Source organism: Xyrauchen texanus, chromosome 28 (genome assembly GCF_025860055.1).
Source record: "Xyrauchen texanus isolate HMW12.3.18 chromosome 28, RBS_HiC_50CHRs, whole genome shotgun sequence".
Taxonomy (NCBI): Eukaryota; Metazoa; Chordata; class Actinopteri; order Cypriniformes; family Catostomidae; genus Xyrauchen; species Xyrauchen texanus.
This window is the reverse complement of record NC_068303.1, coordinates 30411020-30432321: the sequence shown is the minus strand read 5'-3', so window position 1 is coordinate 30432321 and position 21302 is coordinate 30411020. Positions and strand designations below refer to the sequence as shown.

The following is a 21302-nucleotide window of genomic DNA, read 5'->3' as shown; positions in this document are numbered from 1 at the left end:
CAGTGGTATGATTGTTGGTGACAGATGGGCTGGTTTGAGTATTTCTGTAACTGCTGATCTCCTGGGATTTTCACGCACAACAATTTTGAGAATTTACTCCGAATGGTGCCAGAAAAACAAAACATCCAGTGAGCGGCAGTTCTGCGGATAGAAACGATGGGATGAGAGAGGTCTAACTGTCTGTGCCCACCGCAGCCTCAGTTTCCTGTTCCAAGCTGACACTAGTAGTGGTACCCGGAGGGGTCATCTGCTGCAGTAGCCTATCTGCCTCAATGTTTTATGTGTTGTATGTTCAGAAATGCTTTACTGCATAGAACTGTTGTAACGTGTGTTTGTTTGGGTAACTGTCATCTTCGTGTCGGCTTGGACCAATCTGGCCATTCTCCTCTGACCTCTCTCATTAACAAGCCGTTTTTGTCCACAGAACTGCCGCTCACTGGATGTTTTTGTTTCTGGCACCATTCTGAGTAAATTCTAGAGACTGTTGTGTGTGTGAAAATCCCATGTGATCAGCAGTTATAGAAATACTCAAACCAGTCCGCATCTGGTATCAACAATCATGCCATGGTCTAAATCAATGAGATAAATTTTTTTCCCCCATTCTGATGGTTGACGTGAACCTTAATTGAAGCTCCTGACATGTATCTGCGTGATTTTATGCATTGCTTTGCTGCCACATGATTGATTGACTGATTAGATAATTGCACAAATAAGATGCAATACAGATGTAGATGTACAGGTGTACCTAATAAAGTGGGCGGTGAGTGTAGGTTTAATCAATGGAGTGGTATGGATTACATTTATGCTGCCTTAATGTGATTTTTTGAGCTTCAAAGTTCTGGTCACCATTCATGGAGCTACAGATCAGAAATATTGTTCTAAAAATCTTAGTTTGTGTTCAACAAAAGAAAGAATGTCATACACGTCTGGGATGGCATGAGGGTGAGTAAATAATGAGAGAATTTTCATTTTTGTGTGAACTACCCCTAATAGCTGTTTTGTATTTATTGTGCCTATGACAGTGATTAAAAGTGCACAAAGTGTCATTGTTGAATATATCATCTTGGACTTACACTGACACCTAGGGGCTGGATGTAGCATCAATTAAACAGGATAGTTTTCATAAACCAATGCCATTGTAGAAATTCACTGTTCACAGTTAGTCACTATTAATTTTTTATCCATGAGTGAGTCCAATAACAGGGCGCTTACTGGTAGTATTCATAGTATTCGGCTGGTCATGTGATCATAACATGGCTGCCCCCATGTGTGGACCCTCTGTGTAGAATAAAACAGCTTTTATAAGGTTACTGAAATGACTGGTGTCTTCATCCCATGTGATTGCTCATGATTTTATACATATGTTTCAATGTTACAGTTCATTTCTTTGTAAGTAAAAATAAAATATATAAAATGAAAAAATACTGAGTGCACCTTTAACGTTGATCTAATTACATACTGCAAGAAAACAACTCCACGTTTGGTTTCTACACATTGAAACATATGGACATTCTTGTGCAAAATAAGTTAATAAATAAATCAGTCCAAGAAGCTTTGAATGACTAATAAGCGTAACGCCTAATCCTGAGCATACATCTTTTTCCGGTTTAAATTCATAAACAGTATTTGGCTTTGCAACTTGATTATAATAGTTCCTTCCTATACAGAACATCTATTTAGCCACGGATTACACTGATCCAGGATCGGATGACGCGTCGAGCTCGCGGAAGTCTCGCGATATTTGTTTCAGCGCCCGCTTAACCCTGCCCTGTGTCTCGCGCAGCTCCGTATATAAAGGCGGAGGACTGGAGAAGACGGACGGCTGGGGAACGGCAGCCCTGGGACTGTGAATTAGGCCGTAAACCGCTGTGTTTTTATTTCCAAAACCTTATACCGACAAATTTTAAACAAGAGTGTTCTGCGTTTTAGATGTTTCCGTGCTTTTTTTAAATGTTTTTTGGGGTTCTTGCTTGATATTTGCGGTGTATGTTTCCCCCCACTGCGCTCATAATGGCGAGCTCGGCTAACTCGAACCTAGTGGTAAGGATCATACAAACGGCACTCATACTCGAAATCACACACGTGTCCAAGCATTGTAGTTAGACGCTGAGTGTGGTAATCAAACCCATACTTGACATTTACAAGAATAAAAGATATTAGCCACACACACACGAAAATCTAATCCATTTGAGCTCTTTGTAGGGAATTATGTGAGTGTTTAGTGATACACACGGCTGGATCTGGGCGCTGCTCCCGTGATTCTGGAGAAAATACAGTGAATCTGGTGTTGATCAATTATATTAAGTTTTAGTATGTTTGGGAAAATGCAGTTTATGTTGAATTGACACAGACAGTTTACATTTGGTTCAGACTGCGTAAAAAGCTGTTTGATGCGGGAAGTACACTATATGAATATTTATTTAAAATGTAACTCTGTATTATTATCTATTACTAAAGCACACTTTTATCCTTCATGCGTCTGAAATTAAGCCAACACATCCGATTGAATTGTGTTTGCTCTTGTCCTTGTGTGTTGACTGCGCCATTATTCGAAATGCTTGTGGATCACAGAAATCCTTTTTTATCTACCGAGAGACACATTTCCCCCATATAGTGTCGAAACCAATGCACATGAGCCCAAACGTGACCCGACTTTCACAATAAAACACGTTCATTGAAACCTCTCATAGAAACCGAGTGTTACAGTGACGGCAAATGCTGTTTCATCATGGCTACCGTCGTCCTTCTCTGTCTGTGTCTGACCCTCCTCCTTTCATACGCCTGGTTTTATACAGCCATACCGGCTCTCTAATATAGACTGCCCGGGATGGGAAGGTGCTATTCGGCGCTACGTCACCGGCTCTGCATATAAACACCAGACTGCGCTTTAAATAGTGAGCCGACGGGCCGCGCGCTCTTATATATTGGTGCTGACCATGTCTTTAGTCTCAGGAAAAACGTATTGTTGATGATGATTTTCTGGACTGAGAAAAATATTTGCGCGCTTGTTTCAGAATGACTGTTTCCGGAAGTGCAGATGTTCAAATGTTATATATTTTTTCTTTTTTTTTTCTCGAGTGCAGTTAACCGTGATGGAAGCTGTTCACGCGCTATTTTTGGACGCGCGGCGGTTGAAGAGCTTCTAATGGAAAGATGTATCGTGTTCCGGAAATGAACAACCGTAATAGATTAAAACTTTGCCGGAACGCGATGCATCTATTTGTAGAACTTAGGTGGCCCGTGTCCGTCGAACATTATTACAGTGCCAGGCAGAGTCATCGAAATAAAAAAAATCTTGGTAAAACGTTAACGTTTCTGTAGTGAATGTTTTTGTAGTTGTGCTCTTAAAGATGCACTCAGTATTTATTTTCGTCATTAAAAAAAATTTAACTCATAAATACATGTAATTTTGCAATGTATAAGAATCATGAGCGCACTCATTTAAACGAAGACTCCATTCATATCAGAACATTTTTATTCTACATGGAGAGGGTCCCCTCATGGGGGCTGCCATGTTAGAGTTAATGATGGGTCGTTCATGAATGATTCGTTCATCTTGAACAAATCTTTTATGTGATTCAGAAGAACGAGTAGTCTCTGAGAGTGATTCTTTAATTTTTTTGTTGTCCGCAACCCCCATTAGTTTGTTACGTGAAAACCGCCTAGGTGCTGTACAGGAAACAAATTATTAGTTCACCTTTCAACTCTTGGCCTGAGTCATTTGTTCTTTTGTCACGTGACAGCCGTATACGCTATACATGACAGCCGTATGACATGACAGCCCATGACATATAGCGTATACAGCTGTCACGTGACAAGAACGCACGACTCGGACAAGAAGATTCAATCCAGAGGTGATCTAATCTGTCTGTTTATCATAATTTGTTTATTTTTTTTAACTTATTAGGACTATAATCAAAATTTGCGTAAATAGTCGTGTTGGGGGGATTTGGCTATTAAAAATTTAAACTTTTCATTTAATTCTGCCCAAATGAATTAAATGACTTAAATGAAGATTTCATTCAGTTTGCTGAACGAGACTCAAAATCCAAGTAAGTAAAATTATCCGATCTTCCCATCACAAGTTAGAATCACATGACCAGCCGAATACTACTCGCTTAATCTCAGTAACCGTCCTGTTATTGAACTCATTCACTCACTGGTTAAATAATCATGGCTGTCTGTGTATAATACATTTATTGTGGCATCTGAAACTAAAAACTATTGATTTAAATTATGCTGCATCCAAGCCGCTAGGTGTCAGTGTAAGTTCAAGTTGGCACAAAGACAAAAGTTACTGAAAGTGCCTTAATTTAATCTCTATAAAAATAATAGTATGATTTAATGTTTGATTGCTTTTATCGTAGCCTAAACTGTATAGATCAGTGATGGAGGATGTGATCAGTGAAGTCCGGGAGCTCTTTCTGGACGAGGGAGTGGACGAACAGGTCCTGATGGAGCTGAAAACGGTAAGACCTTTATAAAAGCAGTATGATGAATATTAATATGCTGCATGGATAGATGGTTTATTAAAGATGCATCATGCTACCTTCTGCGGTGCAGCTGTGGGAGAATAAGTTGATGCAGTCCAAGGCGGTGGATGGGTTCCACACAGAGGAGCAGGCTCTGCAAGCTCAACAGCAACAGGCCCAACAAGCTCAGCAGATGCAGTCGCAGACCCAACCACAGCAAGTCCTCCTGCCTCCAGCGCAGCAGGGTGAGGCAGGATCTGTTTGCATACATTATTAGAATTAAAAATTACAGGCTGTATATTTAAATTAGTGGTGCTTGCCAAGACAAGCAACACATTACTATTGCTCATACTTGTGTTAGATTTCTTTTTAAAACCCCTTTGTTTGGCAGATGATAGATTGAAGAAAAATCAGATTTTTTTGGCCTTTCTGACTCTAATCAGTTTAGGTTATAATAGTTTGAACAGGACAAAAACACACAATTAGATTTTTACAAGCCTGATCCAAACCACATTCATAGGTGCTTTAGAGTCCGATTTAAATCAGATTTTTGTAAATGTGTCTTAGTCTGAATGGTCAAATTGAATTTCATGTGGTTTTTCCGTCATTCGTTGTGTGCGATGGGTTGTTTCGTCAGGTGTTGATAATACCTACATTGGCCTCCCTTTTGGTCTCCAGTGATGGGGGGGGTCCCAATTGTGCCCCCTTGGTGTTATGCCGGCACCCCCATAATGTGGCACCCCTATGCATTGCATACATTGCACCCTTGAGCGCACCCATAAGTCATGTGATACAGGGCAGTCCAAGCAGTACAAACCTCTTTTTTAAAATAAAACCAACATTGGCTTTATTCACCCAAAGAAATGCGTTAATGTGTGGTAACACGCACCGACTGCGAGCCACCACATAACGATAATGTCTCATGTGAATATGGGACACTTTAGCATTTTTAGTGCTTCAATAAAAGATGGGGATTCTCTTCAAGAGTCTCGCTGTCTTACCCTTTTATGCTTCATATGGGATAAAACGCCTTCAATACGGGACTTTTCTCTGCCCGCTAAAATACAGAACAATAGGAGTCCTGTATGGGACGTCGTAATTTCGGCCAAAATATGGGGTGTCCCGGCGAAAATTGGACTTGTGTTTTTAGCCTTAGGCAACGGATTAACGACCATTCAGAACATATCAGCAACGCCCAAGCAACCATCTAGAGTAGTCTAGCATTGTGATTGCGATATTTATAAGGGCAAGCATCATTTCATATAATGTAGTTTTCTAATTCAATGCATATGAGCTTGAATAAATGAAGAACTTTGTCTCCGTCTCAGCCACTCATCAGCAGGTCATTGTTCAGGAATCTAAGCATCTCCAGCACATGAGCGCAACTGGAATGGTGAGTGTGTGGACCATGTTGGGAAGTATTTTGCATGTTAGTGTTTGAAATATTGAATCCTACTCCTAATAACTGTACATTTAAGTATTAAATATCTTCTGATTGTACAGTGCCAATGAGCCATTTTACGTTTAGTGAGCGTGTTTACACACACACCAATACATTGACAAAAAACTAAAATCAGCTTATTCAGGAAATCTGAATGCGAGAACCATGTTTACATGATTTTAAATTACCTGGTAATTGACTTCTGATGTCAAAACGTAAATAGCCATGTATGCAACACGTGCGCTGTAACAACGGCAGTAACTTATACTGCATGTTTGTCTCTGGCTTGCTTTTGCTCGCATGTCAATGATTTCTCCTCCCTGTGTCAATGATGCCGAGATCTACTTTTTTATTTAATCACTACCTGCAAAATTAGTAGCACCAAACATCACAAGCAGTCTCAAGAATGGACATAGAGTAGCTGTATAACACTTTTCCTTGAGCAGAATATTGCACTACAGATCGCTAAGTTTGTTCACAGGGGAAAGCGAGAGACAGAAAAAGTGCACTCGCGTGCATGGTTGCCAGATTGCACAAAATAAGTATAACATTAGATGGAATATTTCCAATTTGCGCAAATATAAATCTCAAACTGGGGGTGTTTCGTCTCTTATCTGGCAACCTAACAAGCATGTTAAATGCTTGTGGAGACGCGTTAGGTCCCAATGCAAGTTAGCTGAAATTGCCAATGAAAAATAAAAATGCTTTTACGATAAATGAGCCGCGGGCCACATTAAACCACGTGGAGGGCCTGATCCAGCCTGCGGGCCGTAAATTGCCCATGTCTGCTTTAGCTGTTTGCGAGATTATCATTAAATCTGCCTCGGCAGTCCTAAGTAGTCTATCACTTGGGCGGCTGCCGAAATATGGGAGAACCATGGCATTGTTCTTTCCCTGCTGTCCACAACCCAGTCCGAATGGACCAGTTGAGAAACACTGCTTTAACTCACACACACTCATGTCAGACCCCCACGCCTCGCTTCTCTCTGACATTTTCCCCGCTGCATTTGTGTGTGTGTGTGAGACGCAAGTTGACGAGTCTGACAGGCAGACAAGGAGGAAAGGAGATGCGCACGTGAGATTCTGTCCGGTTGCATTTTCTCAATACCATAGATAAGCAAATGTACATGGTATGATAACCGTGAAACCTGTATACTGCTGCAACCCTAGAGTGTATATTGTCTCATTGTTTTCAGTACAAAAGCAGTAATATCATCTTAAATATGCATGATTACAGTTGGAAAGGTACCAGCTTCAAAGTATACAAACAGTGTTGATTTATTGTACTTTTGCTTACCCAGCCACAGTATTGCCACAAAATGCATGCAATCCTCATTTAAAGTCTGTTTAAAGTTTGAGACAAACATAATAATGTGATTAAAGCACTAAATCCATTATAAGCTATATTGTCTGATTTTGAAGCGTTTATGACAGATGGCACTGCTTTAAGCTCACAGAGATCGGCTGCTGTTTGGCGTGTTCTGCTTCTCAATTGCATGATGTCGAGCATTTCTCAACTTTTTGACGCTCTTGATTGCTATCTCCGCATCGCTGTCAATCACACAGACTTCCATAGTAATAACTGAAAATGGCCACTTGGCTCTGCTCCGAATGTGTCAGTGGACATGTTTACATGCAACAAAATCTGTGTATTTCTGCAAATATCTACCAATGTCGTTCTGTTTTTGTTAACCTCACAAAAGCTAAAAGAAAGTAATGTTAGGTGTTTACATGACCCTATGCATAGTCTTACTAAGCATAATCCATGTATTTAAATGTGCTTAATTAAACTTTTTGCTCGTCACTGAGCGTGTTTACATGCTGTTTTTTTTTATTTATTTTTTTTACACCGATTTTGATTAATTAGCCGACAAAGTGTGTGGTCCTTTAAAACCCTTAAACAGCTTTCCTTGTTTTGCGCACACCTCTTGTTGGATTGACATCAAAAGCATGGAATATCTCTATTTCAAATCTTGTGTAAATGTGGTTTTCATGCTTTTGATATATATATATATATATATATATATATATATATATATATATATATTTTTTTTTTAATAAGCTGATTTTTGTGCATGTAAACAGGCTTTTTCTATGCCAGGTTGTAAAGGTACCAAACCCTCCATCCTCTTAATGTGCATTTTTTTATAATATATATATATATTTTTTTTTTTTTTTTGCCTGATTTCTCTTAAAGCATGTGAACAGTTTTTGTATAAAGACTAGTTGTATAATAACAGCCATAATCATATTGGATATTGGACAACAAAAATAATTATTGTCTATCTGTATCAGCAAAATGTTAACGTCTGTATGAGCAGGCATGTAGTTAAGAGTTAGGATCAATGTTGGCTTTTAATGCGCAACGGCGGCCATCAAGAGAACAGATGGGAGGAGTGTTCCTGGAAAATGGTTTAAGCAGAGCTGTGGACTTCAAATTAGATTACATGGCAAATTCTAGCAGGGAGATTGTGCACACACTCATCTTTGCTCTACCTGATCATTAATATATGTGTGGGTCCTCTGTAGATTCAATTCTTGTTCTAATCTTTTTTTGTTCTTCTAGAGTGCAGCAGCCACAGCAGCAACTTTAGCATTACCCACGGGTGTAGGACCAATTCAGCAAATTATAACTCAGAATGGTAAGGCATCACGCTTTATCAGAAGTATCTTCTGATGGTCATCCTTAAAGATTAAGTGGCTAATAGGCCAAACGTTTCTACAAAGTGAGTTAATCACTTGCGTATGCGACCAAATTTCATGCAATGCAAGTATGTGTTTGATTAGCCACCTGCTGGTAGACGTTTCGATTTTAACTTGCCAGTGTCAGAGTATTATAGTGGTAAAGTTAAGCAGTGAGATCATTTAACTGTGTTGAGAGAAGTCTGGTTTGGCTCATTCCGTGTAATGTGTGTCCAAAGATGACATTTTGTCATTTGTAATTCCACCTCTTGTAATACTCTTTTTGTTCTTTACAGTCAGTTGTTGATAAAAAAAAACAAAAGAAACATTTAAATATAATCACACGTTGCACGAATGTGATAAAGAAACACATCTTCTCTCATTGCACTCACAGGTTGATGCCAGTAGTCTTAAAGAGACGTAAAAATATATGCAATTCCAAGGCATTTATTGATGGAAGAAAAAAAATCTTTTTTTTTTTTTTTTACATAAAGCTAAAATGTGACCAATGTGAAAAATAAATAAAATAATTGGAAAATGTAATATTTTAGAATTGTACCTTGAAGGTTAGAAGGTCCCTTTTATAATTAACCATTAACTGAGATATCTTTATTTTATGTAAGCAAACTGGATATTGTAATATATTGATTCATATCAAATCAAGCTTTTGTGATCGAATCGGGAAATCCATGTCAGTACCCTAAAGTTTTGATAGTGCCTTACAACATGTGTTTACATTACAGGAAAATACAGTATATCAGCCACAACTTTAAAAATATTTTCTTTACTCATTATTTGATCAAACTGAAGTGTGATTTTTATTTTTAAACACAAAATTGAATTAAAAGTGTAAAACGTTTAATTCCTGAGATGGTAACTGGATGTAATTGGCTGATTTTGACTGTAATTTGACAATGTAGCATATTACTGTGATACGTTTTCTATAATGCATATTGTTTTATGCATAACAGTATACACAATATACACTTTTTTTTTTTTTTAATTTTTTAGACTATATATAATGATATTTTGTGAAGTTGTATGTATATTACTGCAACGTATAAGCAGTGCGTTAGTATTCCATTCTGAACATAGCCCCATGTCAGCTTTTGCGGTACAGGTTTGAATTGAGGATCCAACCTTTGCAAGTGTTTTTCTTAAAGGGGTCAAGCTTTTTATTTACTTAGTTTCACCATTTCTGCACACCAGGTCAGATCCTGCAGCTGGTCCGAGCTGCCAATGGAGCTCAATACATCATTCAGCCGCAGCAGCAAATGTTGTTGCAGCAGCAAGTCCTGCCACAGATGCAGCCTGGTGGTGTACAGGCCCCCGTCATACAGCAGGTCTGTGCTTTTTTTTTTCATCACATGTATAAGCAGAGGTACACGTCATAGCTATTCCAGATAATGCAAGATGTCAAAGTATGGGAAACTAACTCTCATATGTAGTCATGAGCATAGAGCACCGAAAACCCTAATAAGTTGAATCTACTCAATTAAGAAAACTCAAATCAAATGATTTTGTTATTAAACTTATTTCTACACAGAAATGCATATATGCTTGCACTTCAGTTGCACATGCACGATCTCAAGGAGATCTGAGATTGTGTTAACAGGATCCAGCAGGACACAGATCAACCTAAAAGTGACATCACCCAAAATTATGGTGTAATAAAACAAATAATAGTACAAAAGAGCTAAAACCACTATGAATTCTTAACTATTTAAATGCCGCAATACTTTCTCTTTGACCAAGGAAGCAATTAAATAATTCAAGTGCACGACATGGTGGGAATTCCCCATAACCTCAATTTTATTCTCAATAGTTTAAGTTATTAAAGCAGAAGAATGTAATTTCTGCAAGTGGTACTTAAGAATTGCAAAAATAATCAAAATGTTTTCAAAGCCACTTTCTAGGTCTGCACAATTAATCGAAAAACGAATTGCTATTACGGCAGCAACGATTATGTAATTGTGAAAACTGACGATTAAAGCGTTCAATTTAAGTCTGCTCCTGTTTCGTTAATGGTGTTTATTTACGACATGTTTTTGCAGCGGTTGAGTATTCCAACCAATCACTAACATGTCCGTTGAGCAATGAAACAGCAATGGCCAATCAGAGCTGCTTAGATTAGTCCTCCGTCCTATCTGTATTGACCACTGCAAGTTTTAAACTGTCTAAATGCCCAGATGCTTTCATTTATGTTCTTGTTCTGTTTGCGCTGCACACGAAAATGTATATTGAAGAAGCATCACATGACACTTAAAAAGAAGCTGTAGAACAAGAGTGAAATGCACTTAGTAATTATTTTGGATTCATTGCATATTGCGCCACTTGAATGTAGATGTTAATACACTGCAAATGAGCAACACGTCAAAACTAAAATCCCGTTCTAATCGAGGCAAAGGCGCGGTGTAAAAAGAGTTATGCTGATTTGACTGCTTTGTTTTTAATGAGAGCATGCGTGCGAGTGCAGAACTTATGTGGAGCGTCATTGAGCTCACCTCAATGCAGATCTCAAACAGTGTAAACCTGCAGTGAGTTACAGCAGCCATTGTAATGGGAAGAGTTTGTCGAGATGCTCTATTTCGGTGTACAACTTTTTTTAGTTTAAGTTTTGTTTTGTAGGCCAATGTGAATTTTGATTTGTACAAAATAGCAATAAAATAATTCAGCTTAACTGTTCCAAGTGTGTTTTGGAGGTGTAGCCAACATAAAGAATATGGCATGAATAGCATATGTCAGGAATCACATTTATCGCATCTGCTCTAATAAGACCCATTTGCCACACAGCTGGTATTAGTAGATTTAACTTTTCACAAATCGCTCAAACTCTTGATCGCAAATGACTTGTTTTAATTTTCAAAGTGCAACTAATAATTTAAGCAGTAATTTAGCAATAATTCAATTTATTCTATAACATATCAATTTACAATAATTTTCATTTGACTTACCTTAACAAACATTATTACAATCTAAAATACAATCAAATGCTTAAAAGATGCTTAAAAGAATCTGGAGCGCAGCTCAAATCCACCATTGAAATCTGCTAATCTGAAGAACCATACGGTTGCTTTGTGACGTCACAGTAATTACAAATTTTAATAATCGGGATTACAATATCAAGGAGCAATAATCAACAATTATGATTTTTGCTGTAATTGTGGAGCCCTACCACTTTCTGAATACGCCTTTCGTCTGCATTTGTTTATGTAGTCTGAGATGGTCTAAGATTTTTCACACTTAAAATCTATTGTCTATGGGTTTAAGAAAAATACATTCAGGGAGCTTGAATATGATTTATGGACCCAAAACTTGACATTCAAGTAATGTTTAATTAAGACCTGAACCTTCAGGTCATAGCCAGATCTTGAGCCTCAAAACAAAAATCGATCCACGTTCCCACCATCGGGCCAATAGCCCCCAGAGCGTTGCCCTAAAACCCACACTTAACACACCGCCCTGGTGCCAACGTCACACACCTGCCCATTTCACAAGCAAGAGGGGAAACTCAAGCTGAGGTATCATGTTATCTAGAATATTGAGTTTATATTGTTTGTAAACATTAGCTAGCTAGCAAGATGTTATCTTTGACAACTTACCGACTATAACATGCTGTCCCGAGTGGTCTCTCCACTAACTAGCGACACTGTCCCAGCACATGGTCCATGATCTCGAACCATGGAAAGTTCTTTGGGGCACTGCATTGTCCATTGTGCGCTTTAGAGGATTTGTATTGTACCCGCAATTTATTTTTTATTTCCCTGACCTGTACTGTTGTACATTGGATACACAACCTGGCAAGTTTGGCGAAACTCTGCCTTTTGATATTGACCTAGCCTAAATCCCCAGTTGGCCTTGTAAACAGAGGGCCAAGAGCCGTTGGCCCAGCAAAAGCCCCACGGAGGCACGATGAAGCCCCAGAAGTGATGTTGGGAACGCAACTGGCCCTGGCATACACTAGCACGCCCTCATTTGGCCCAATAGTCGAAACAAGGATAGTGTTGCATAACAGCTTGTCCTAACACTAACTGAAGTAAACGATAAAACGTTGCTGTCAGCATTAAACTTCCAATACTTTATAGACTTCAGATCACACTAATCAAGGACAACAATTAGCTAACAATAAGTGTTGTAGTACAATCGTCTTAGGTTTACAAATTATACCACATTTAAATCAACTCTGCAGACTTCAATATATAGTTTTCCCCAAAATCAATGCAGAAAGTCAGATCAAGGTCTGCAAATTCATTCTGTGTCTGATCTGTGTATGACGACGAGTGAACTGAATGTTCTCTCACTTTGTGCAGGTGTTGACACCTCTTCAGGGAGGTATTTCTCAGCAGGCTGGAGTCATCATACAACCACAGCAGATTGTCCTCACAGGAAACAAAGTACAGCAGAACCCTCAGGTCTGCTCTTTGCCTTTGTTACATTGATTGTTTGTATTCATACAGTACCAAAAGCTGTTTCTCTCCTGGCTGATATCGCTATATGTATGAGGCGCACTTGTATTGAGAAGAATTTAATGTCTTTAGGTCATGCAGGCAGCAGCCATGGCTGCGCAGCCTGGACAGGCAGCTGCGCAGGTGCAGGCTCAACCACAACAACAGCCACCACAACAACAGCCACCGCAACAGCAGGCCTCTCAGCAACCGCCTATGATGCTCCAGGTGGACGGTGCTGGAGACACATCCTCAGACGAAGATGAAGAGGAGGAGGATGAGTATGATGAGGACGAGGATGAAGACAAGGAGAAAGATGGTGGAGAGGATGGACAGGTGGAAGAGGTGCGTGCTGATCTCATACCAGTCTGGTTTTGGATTTGGTCCAGTCAGTCAAATTCTCAAATCTGTTTGCCTTTAATTCAGGAGCCGTTAAATAGTGGCGATGATGTCAGTGATGAGGAAGACCAGGAGCTTTTTGACACAGAGAATGTGGTGGTTTGCCAGTATGACAAGGTAAGTGTTTGCAGGTCACTCCAGGTTTTTCTTTCTGTTCCTGATTTTGATAGTCTCCACTTATTTTCTATTAAACATGGACTGAAGCTTTAAAATCATGAGAGACCAAATTAACATAAATGCAACAATGTATAGAAATGGACTCGTTATGGTTATAGTTATTAGGGCTGCATGATCATGACATATCTTAATTGTCCGTTATTTCCCTTGATACTATAATTATGATTTTAACTGCCGAATGTAATCGATGTTACATTAAATACTTTGTTTAACTGCATGCCATATTCTTTATGAAGGCTAAACATCCAAAACAAGCTGAGAAATGTTGAGCTGAATTACTTCATTGCCATCTTATACATATGTAAATCAGCTTAACTTAGTGGCTGTCTGTACTACACCATGCACAATCCAGTTATTACACCATGTCCATGCCTTGCTGATTATAATGTGCACGTTCTAGTTTTGTCGTGTTGCACATTTGCAGTGTATTGACCATCTACTTTGCAAGCGAGCTGTGCGACACACAAAGAATCCAAAAAATCTAATTATTTATTGGAAAGCTCTGAGTACAACCCCAATTCAGAAAAGGTTGGGATAGTATGAAAAATGCCAATAAAAACAAAAAGGTAAATTATATTCACCCTTTGCTATATTGAAAGCATTACAACTGTACATTTAAGATTATGTTTTACCTTGTGAATTTCAATTTTATTTTAATCTACAGTCATTTCAAATCAGATCATTGTAACATGCTCCAAAAAAGTTGGGACAGTTGAGTGTTTACCACTGTGAAATGTCACCATTTCTTCTAATATCACTTAAACTTGTGTCTTCAGTGCCCAAATGCTTAAGTTTAGAAAGTGGAGTTTTTCTCCATTCATCCATTATGTAGGTCTTACAGCTGCATAAATGTATGGGGTTTTCGTTGCAATCTAATGTTTATAATGCACGGGTCTGGACTGCCATGTGCACTGACACACCCCTGGCCCATAGAGACACTGGCTTTTGAACCTGACGCTAATAACAGCTTGGATGTTACTTTTCCTCTTTGGCCCCGATGGCTGTGTTTTTCTAAAACATTTTCAAATGTGGACTCTACGGACCAAAAAACACCATTTCACTTTTCTACTTTCAATCTAAAATGAGACCGAGCCCAGAGAAGTTGGCAACGCTTCTGGACAGTGTTGCTGTAGGGCTTCTGCTTTGCATAGTAAAGTCTTTACTTGCATCTGTGGATGCAGCGGCGAGTGGTGTTGACCAACACAAGTTTTCTTAAGTAATCCAAAGCCCATGTTCATTATATCCATTACAGATGAATGTTTTTTAAGACAGTGACTAAGGGATCGGAGATCACGCGTATTCAGAAAGTTGTTTTCGTCTTGCCCTTTATGCACCGAGATTTGACCAGATTCCTTAAATCTTTTAACTATATTGTGCACTGTAAAGGGTGAGATGGGGAACATTTTTCTCAAAATGCTGGATTATTTGCTTAAGCATCTGTTGGCAAATTGACAAATCTCAATTGCTATTGAAGGACTAGGCTGTTTTTGGAGTCTCCTTATATACTATAACTCGATTGCCTCACCTGTTTAACATCTATTTCACATTGCCTTATTTCACCTAGTCAAATTGTTATTAGTCTTAAATTGTCATCTTTTTTGGAGCATGTTGCAATCATCTAATTTGAAATTACTGTACATTTAAAAAAACAATGTAATTCACAAGATAAAACATAATATAATGTGTAGTTGTAGTACTTTTCAATATAGCAAATAGTGAATATAATTTACAAATCACTCCTTTTTGTTTTATTAGCATTTTTCATACTGTGCTAACTTCAGAATTTGGGTTGTAGAATAAAACCAGCCTATTTGTTTTACTCAGATAAAAATATAGCAAGTAATAGCTAAGTACATGTCGTTGACATGCAGGTTACACAAAGCCGCTTTTCTGCTTTAACTTCACGAAAAATAAACGGAACATAAAATATCATTTACTATTACTTGGAGGGGATTCCTGTTAAAACGAGCCTACACACACAATGTAATCTGATTCATAGATCATTAGATAATCCACACACAGCACATAATGTGCTTATCTGGCAAAAAACACATAAGCTTTCCTGGATCAGATGACATCATCGGAAATGTAGTACGTTTTCCAGTGTCATGAAACACTAAACCAATTGTATTAATATTTAGATTGCTGCAACTAGAGACAGAAGTCATCCAAATTTGGTCAGAGAGGATCATTCACTGTAATTACATATGGCCACCAGGAGATGGCGCCAAGTACATGAGATTGACTCAATGGCTCAAATGACAGAATGGAACTGAATGAGATCTCGTTACTCATACCTGCATGCTTTGGAGAGAGAACATATCTTTTTTTTTTTTTTTTTTTTTTTTTTTACTGTTACAGATGACATGATTGTGAACAAAACAAAAGCTGTTTCTCTGAGCTACCTTATTTACACACTGAGATATGTCAAATCAGAAACATCTAACTATTTTATTTATTTGGCATGTAGGAGTGGATAAAGCAAAAAAACATTTCACACAGAGTTTAGTGAGATGATTGATTCAAACACTAAAAGTGGTTGATCTGTATATGCATTATTGTATTACAGTTGTAATAATGAAGTCTTAATTAACATTATGGTTCTTTTAACATATTGAGATATTAAGTAAATTGTAGCATTTGGTTTCATTATGTTTTAATTCTCATACCTTTTACATAACATCCATCCCTTGCGCACTTTTGACTTCTGGCAGGTGAGGCTTTTCAGATAGATAAATAAGGAAGTACAGTACAGTACCGTGAGTGTTATCCACTAGAACCGTTTTTTTTTTATTTATTTTTTTTACATGAGGGGCGAACGGTTATGGAAGTTAATGCTGGAGTACTATACCGAACTGATGCGGATTGATAGAAGTGGACCTGTCTGTGTGCGTGATGGTGCGAGGAATGTTCATTTCAAATTTAAAAGATCGCAATGTATGTAATTTGTAATAATATCAGATATTATTAATAAAACACGAAAACTCGTTGCATGGGCATTTTTGCACTGAGTCCCGTGTTAATTTCCAAAACTATTAACATTGTATCTTTCTAAGGTATATAAAAAGTTTGTTTTAGACATATAGTAGCAATTAAACAAGAAATCCCAACATACATTTCAAAACCCATATTGTTTTAATGTTTGACACCATTAATATTGCCTACCTTAAAAACAAGTGAAGTTTGATCAGTGGTTAAACGTGTTCAGACAGCTCCCTCGAACCTGAATAAACCGCCATTTCAGATTAAAATGAAATATGCAGAAAATCACAGTATTGCTGTTCTTGTATAGTGACGGGGCAGAAAGTCATGGAGAAGCAAGAGGAGACACCGAAGGCAGTTTATGAGAGCTGCTGTGCCCTGTGGGCTTCCATCGTGCCACGCACAGTGCGTTTCAGTTTATAAACCGATTTAGAAATTCTGAAATATATAATGTATTTTTATGTATGTGGTGGAGATGAATTGTAGCAAAGTTGAATACTTCATTTTTAAGCAACTCAGGTAAAATTGAAAGTACTAATTATTGACTTATACTTAAAAGTGAAAAATGTACTCAAGTTCTGTAACGAGTAGTTGTAATTAGTTACGTTCACCTCTGGTTAAAAGCTTTTAATTTTGGGTGTGCCACTGAAACAAGAAATCTTTAAAAACACCAGAGCTTAAAGAGTTCAAGCTTATGTTTGAGTGTCGGGTGGTGTTTCTTCATTTTCATGTGCCACCACAAATAGGTGAATCACAAACAGACTTGAACTGAAGGCTGTAATCATCAGTTTTCATCGGCAGTTCAAACGGATTACACAATCGTAATCTCAATGACTCAATTCATTGTGCAGCCCTACAGACTAATCTTTTTGTTTAAAAAAAAAAAAAAGTACAAATATCTATACTGGACATCCCTACAAATTAATACAAAATTTGAATACAAAATAATCATTTTATATTTAAATAAGTTCACACAAAAATGATAATTCTTTCATTTACCATTATTCTGTCTCAAACTATGTGTAACACAATGGAATTGTGACTATATCTTTTGCTTCAGATTCACAGAAGTAAGAACAAATGGAAATTTCACCTGAAGGATGGGATAATGAATCTGAACGGGCGAGATTTTGTGTTCTCCAAAGCCATTGGAGATGCCGAGTGGTAAAGGAGGAAAAAGAACATGACCCAAAACTGTCTACTCTTTAAGGCAAGACACATCAAGACCTGAAACTGTACATTTCAGGAGATTCCCACTTCAGGCACTGAAGACTAACATCCCAGAGCTACTGTGCTGTTTTGAGTGATTGCTGCACTAAAAATAATGTGTGCCATCCACTTGTTCAAGAGATTTTTGTTTTTAAAGTTGGCCCTTTTACCTGGATAATTCACAGGGGTCTTTACCCTCTTATTTAGAACAATATACTTCCCCATAAGAAAATGATTAGGCGCAGGGAGCCAGTTTTAGCGCCTGGCGCTAACTTAGTCAACTCTGGTGTGTTAAGATGGCCTTTTTGCTGCGAATTTAAGTGTCCGTTGGTGATTTATGTAGCTAGGTCAATCATCTGAATCCTGTTTAAAGTGAATCGTCCAACATAAGGACCATTAATTACATCACTATTTTTCACCTTAGACAAATGTTAATACCAACTAAAACAAGCAACCAAGAACTGTGTTCCAGTCATTTTCATTTTCAAAAATGTTTTTAGACATTTGTATGTTTAACAGCAAAGATACCAATGAACAGGCAAGATAAGTGTAATGTTGTCATGCTCACTCAGTTCACGTGTGTTTTTACATCTATTGTTGATTTTTTTTTTTTTCTAACTCTGGCTAATAATTTGCTCTTTCAGTGTGATGCATGTTTGGGCAGTGCATCACAGAGCTTGCGTTGTCCTATATCCTGTGTGTGTGTGCAATTACTGCGTTAGGTGTCAATGAAGTGCTTCGTCAGGCCACCCTTTCCACTTTAATTATGGTCAGGCTTAACATTTTACATGTTTGTAGTTTGTTAGTATTTATTCCTGAAGCTCAGGCCGCGTCATGTTTTGGGGGGATGAAACCGAACTGTGCTCTTATGAAAGAAGTGCTCCTTTCAGTCTGTTTTCTGCTGAGGAGGATTTCATCACATGCTGGTCCAACACCGTGATCCATTCTGTGCATTGAGCTTTGTTAGATTTTGTTTTTGTCCCTCCATGTTTAGTTTAGTAGTGTTTGGTCTGACTTTTTAAACTGTGCCGTCACAGTCTGTGACATGATGGATTTTGTTCTTCTGTTTCTGTATGTGTGTTCAAAATATGTTCATGCTAAAGATTGTTCATCTAGATCAGACAGCTCGTCACCTTGGAATAGTGTTAGTTTATTTTTGGGGGAAGTTTTTCTTTTTTCCGAAACAACATTTTATTGTAGTTCATTATTACGCTCCTTGTTTTTGTGCCTTTTTTAAATTTATTTGAGATATCAGGTCTTTGTCTAAAAGGGGGGAGAGCCTTTTAACAAGAAATCCTACAAACTGTACATTTCGCTTTGCTTTTCTAATGGCAAGTAAACCAATACTTCTGAACAACTGTCTGGGTTAAGTGAGGGAAGTGAGTGTTCATGGATTCATATACTGTTTTACCAATCAAACTGCTCTTTGTCTCTGATTCTCAGCTTTATGAAGGCTGTTATGTAAGTAGAGATCTTTAGTATTTTGTTAAGAAACATTGAGGAGTTTTTGTTTTTTGCCTTTGCTGAACTTTATTAAAGCACTATTAAATTGACTTGTTCTTGAGCCAAGTTTACCTTTTGCAATTCATTTTGCACTTCAATGCTTGATCAATGCTGCTTCAATCGTTTGTATATTTTGGATTAATTTCTAGATTTCCTTATTGTTCAGGAATGAACACTAACACATAGTTCATCCCAAAATGATAATTTATTCACTCTTATGGCGTCTCAAACTCGTATGACATTCTTCTGCAGAACACATAGATATTGGGAAGGATGTATGATATTTTTGTCTGTATAATGCAAGTAAGTGGGGTCTAAAACGTTCAAGCTCCAAAAAAGTCATAAACGCAGCATGAAAGAAAAAAACGATAGTCTGTTTTGAGTGGAAAACGGACCAAAGTTTCAGTCTAAATTTTGCACGTGCAAAAGTGTGAATAAGCTTCTCATGAACATTTATAGAGAATGAGGACTTAATTTTTGTTCTGTTTCTCACCCAAAATCCGACCATATTGCTTTAGAAGAAATGGATGAAACTACTTCTCATTTGGGTTACTTTATGCTTTAACCTTGTGACCCTGTGTATTTTGGCTTCACTGTATTCAACGCATAATGTTCACAGGAATCTGTCATTTAAGGGTTAAACTTGTGACGCACGTTATTACAAACACGTGACGCAACAACATAACGTCATAATCCGATTAGAAACCTCAAAGTTGAAAATTGAAACCTGTTTGAGTGTAAAGAGTAGCATCTGTAGTTTCTTTTTGATATGCTGCTTTAAAAAATTAAAAACATTTTGCCCATCAGCATGCTGATAAGCATGATGTACACAGGTGGATTTTGGAACATTCCCTCAAGTTTAAAATTATTTTTAATAACTTTCAACATTAACACATCTGTGGGTCATTTAGCTTCATTTTAATATAAATTATATTTTATTGCATCACTGTATGATTCTGTTAATTAATGACTTAATGCTTTCCTATGTTCACTGAGCAATATCACATTGATAGCTATTTATTTTAAGCTTTGGGATGAATCTATTGATTCTCAAAGGCTTTATATATGGAGCTAGGATGAAAATAAGGTGCATTTTGAGCTGTTCTGTTTTGGACATCTCAAAAACTTGAGTAACAAAAAATTTGATGGAAAAAAATCTTAACTTTCTATAGCTTGGTATTAAAAAATTCACTTCTTAGTCCTTGTTTTTTTTTAAGGAAATTATTTGCTCTAGAACGTTATGATTTATTTGTACTTGTTTATTAGGAGCTACTAGTTACTAATCATAAAGGGAAATGGAAAATGCACACAGCAGTCAAGCTCAGGTCTTGGGTGAAAGAAAAGGAGAGACAATTCAGTTTTGTGGTTATCACAATTATGCTACAAATGCTGCCGATTGAGCTTAAATTCTATTGAACCCAGAATATTCCTTTAATGTAAACACGAACTAAGAATGAAAAAACATTTACAGAACTTAATTTGGTTAATGTTAATTTTAACTACACTATACTAAATAATTAATTTTTTTATATTAATGCAATCTGAACTAACAATGAACAAATGCATTTATACATTTAACCAAGTTTAAGAAATTTTGCATTAATATATTGTTCATTGTTAGTTCATGATACCTGATCCATTGACTAATGTTACCGAATAGAACCTTATTGCAAAGTGGTAAAATGACAATATAACAAACTAAATCTGGTCTGTGACATACTTTTTCCACTATTCATAAAATACATGTACACATAGATAATCTGCTAACTACATAAACTCAGCAAAAAAGAAACGTCCCTTTATCAGGACACTGTATTTTAAAGATAATTTTGTAAAAATCCAAATAACTTTACAGATCTTTATTGTAAAGAGTTTAAACAATGTTTTCAATGCTTGTTCAATGAACCATAAACAATTAATGAACATGCACAAGGTGGAACGGTCGTGAAGACACTAAGGGCCCTTTCATAGTCAACGCATCGGTACGCGTAC

The 21302-nt window shown here is 37.4% G+C and overlaps 1 protein-coding gene across 1 annotated transcript; it reads left to right on the top strand.

Moving 5' to 3' along the window:
- The first annotated feature begins 1810 nt into the window (after positions 1 to 1810).
- gtf2a1 (general transcription factor IIA, 1) lies at positions 1811 to 19369 on the top strand. The gene is made up of 10 exons (XM_052095871.1): positions 1811 to 2040; positions 4368 to 4469; positions 4564 to 4717; positions 5801 to 5865; positions 8480 to 8555; positions 9805 to 9938; positions 12906 to 13007; positions 13134 to 13385; positions 13467 to 13556; positions 17659 to 19369. The coding sequence occupies exons 1-10, from the start codon at positions 1987 to 1989 to the stop codon at positions 17764 to 17766; spliced, it is 1137 nt and encodes a 378-aa protein (XP_051951831.1). The 5' UTR covers positions 1811 to 1986; the 3' UTR covers positions 17767 to 19369.
- The last annotated feature ends 1933 nt before the right edge of the window (positions 19370 to 21302 follow it).

Coding starts and splice junctions, on each gene's coding strand:
- gtf2a1 (XM_052095871.1), top strand. CDS start 1,987: ATGTTTCCCCCCACTGCGCTCATAATGGCGAGCTCGGCTAACTCGAAC. Junction 9,939..12,905: donor AGGCCCCCGTCATACAGCAG/GTCTGTGCTTTT, acceptor CACTTTGTGCAG/GTGTTGACACCTCTTCAGGG. Junction 13,557..17,658: donor TGGTTTGCCAGTATGACAAG/GTAAGTGTTTGC, acceptor CTTTTGCTTCAG/ATTCACAGAAGTAAGAACAA.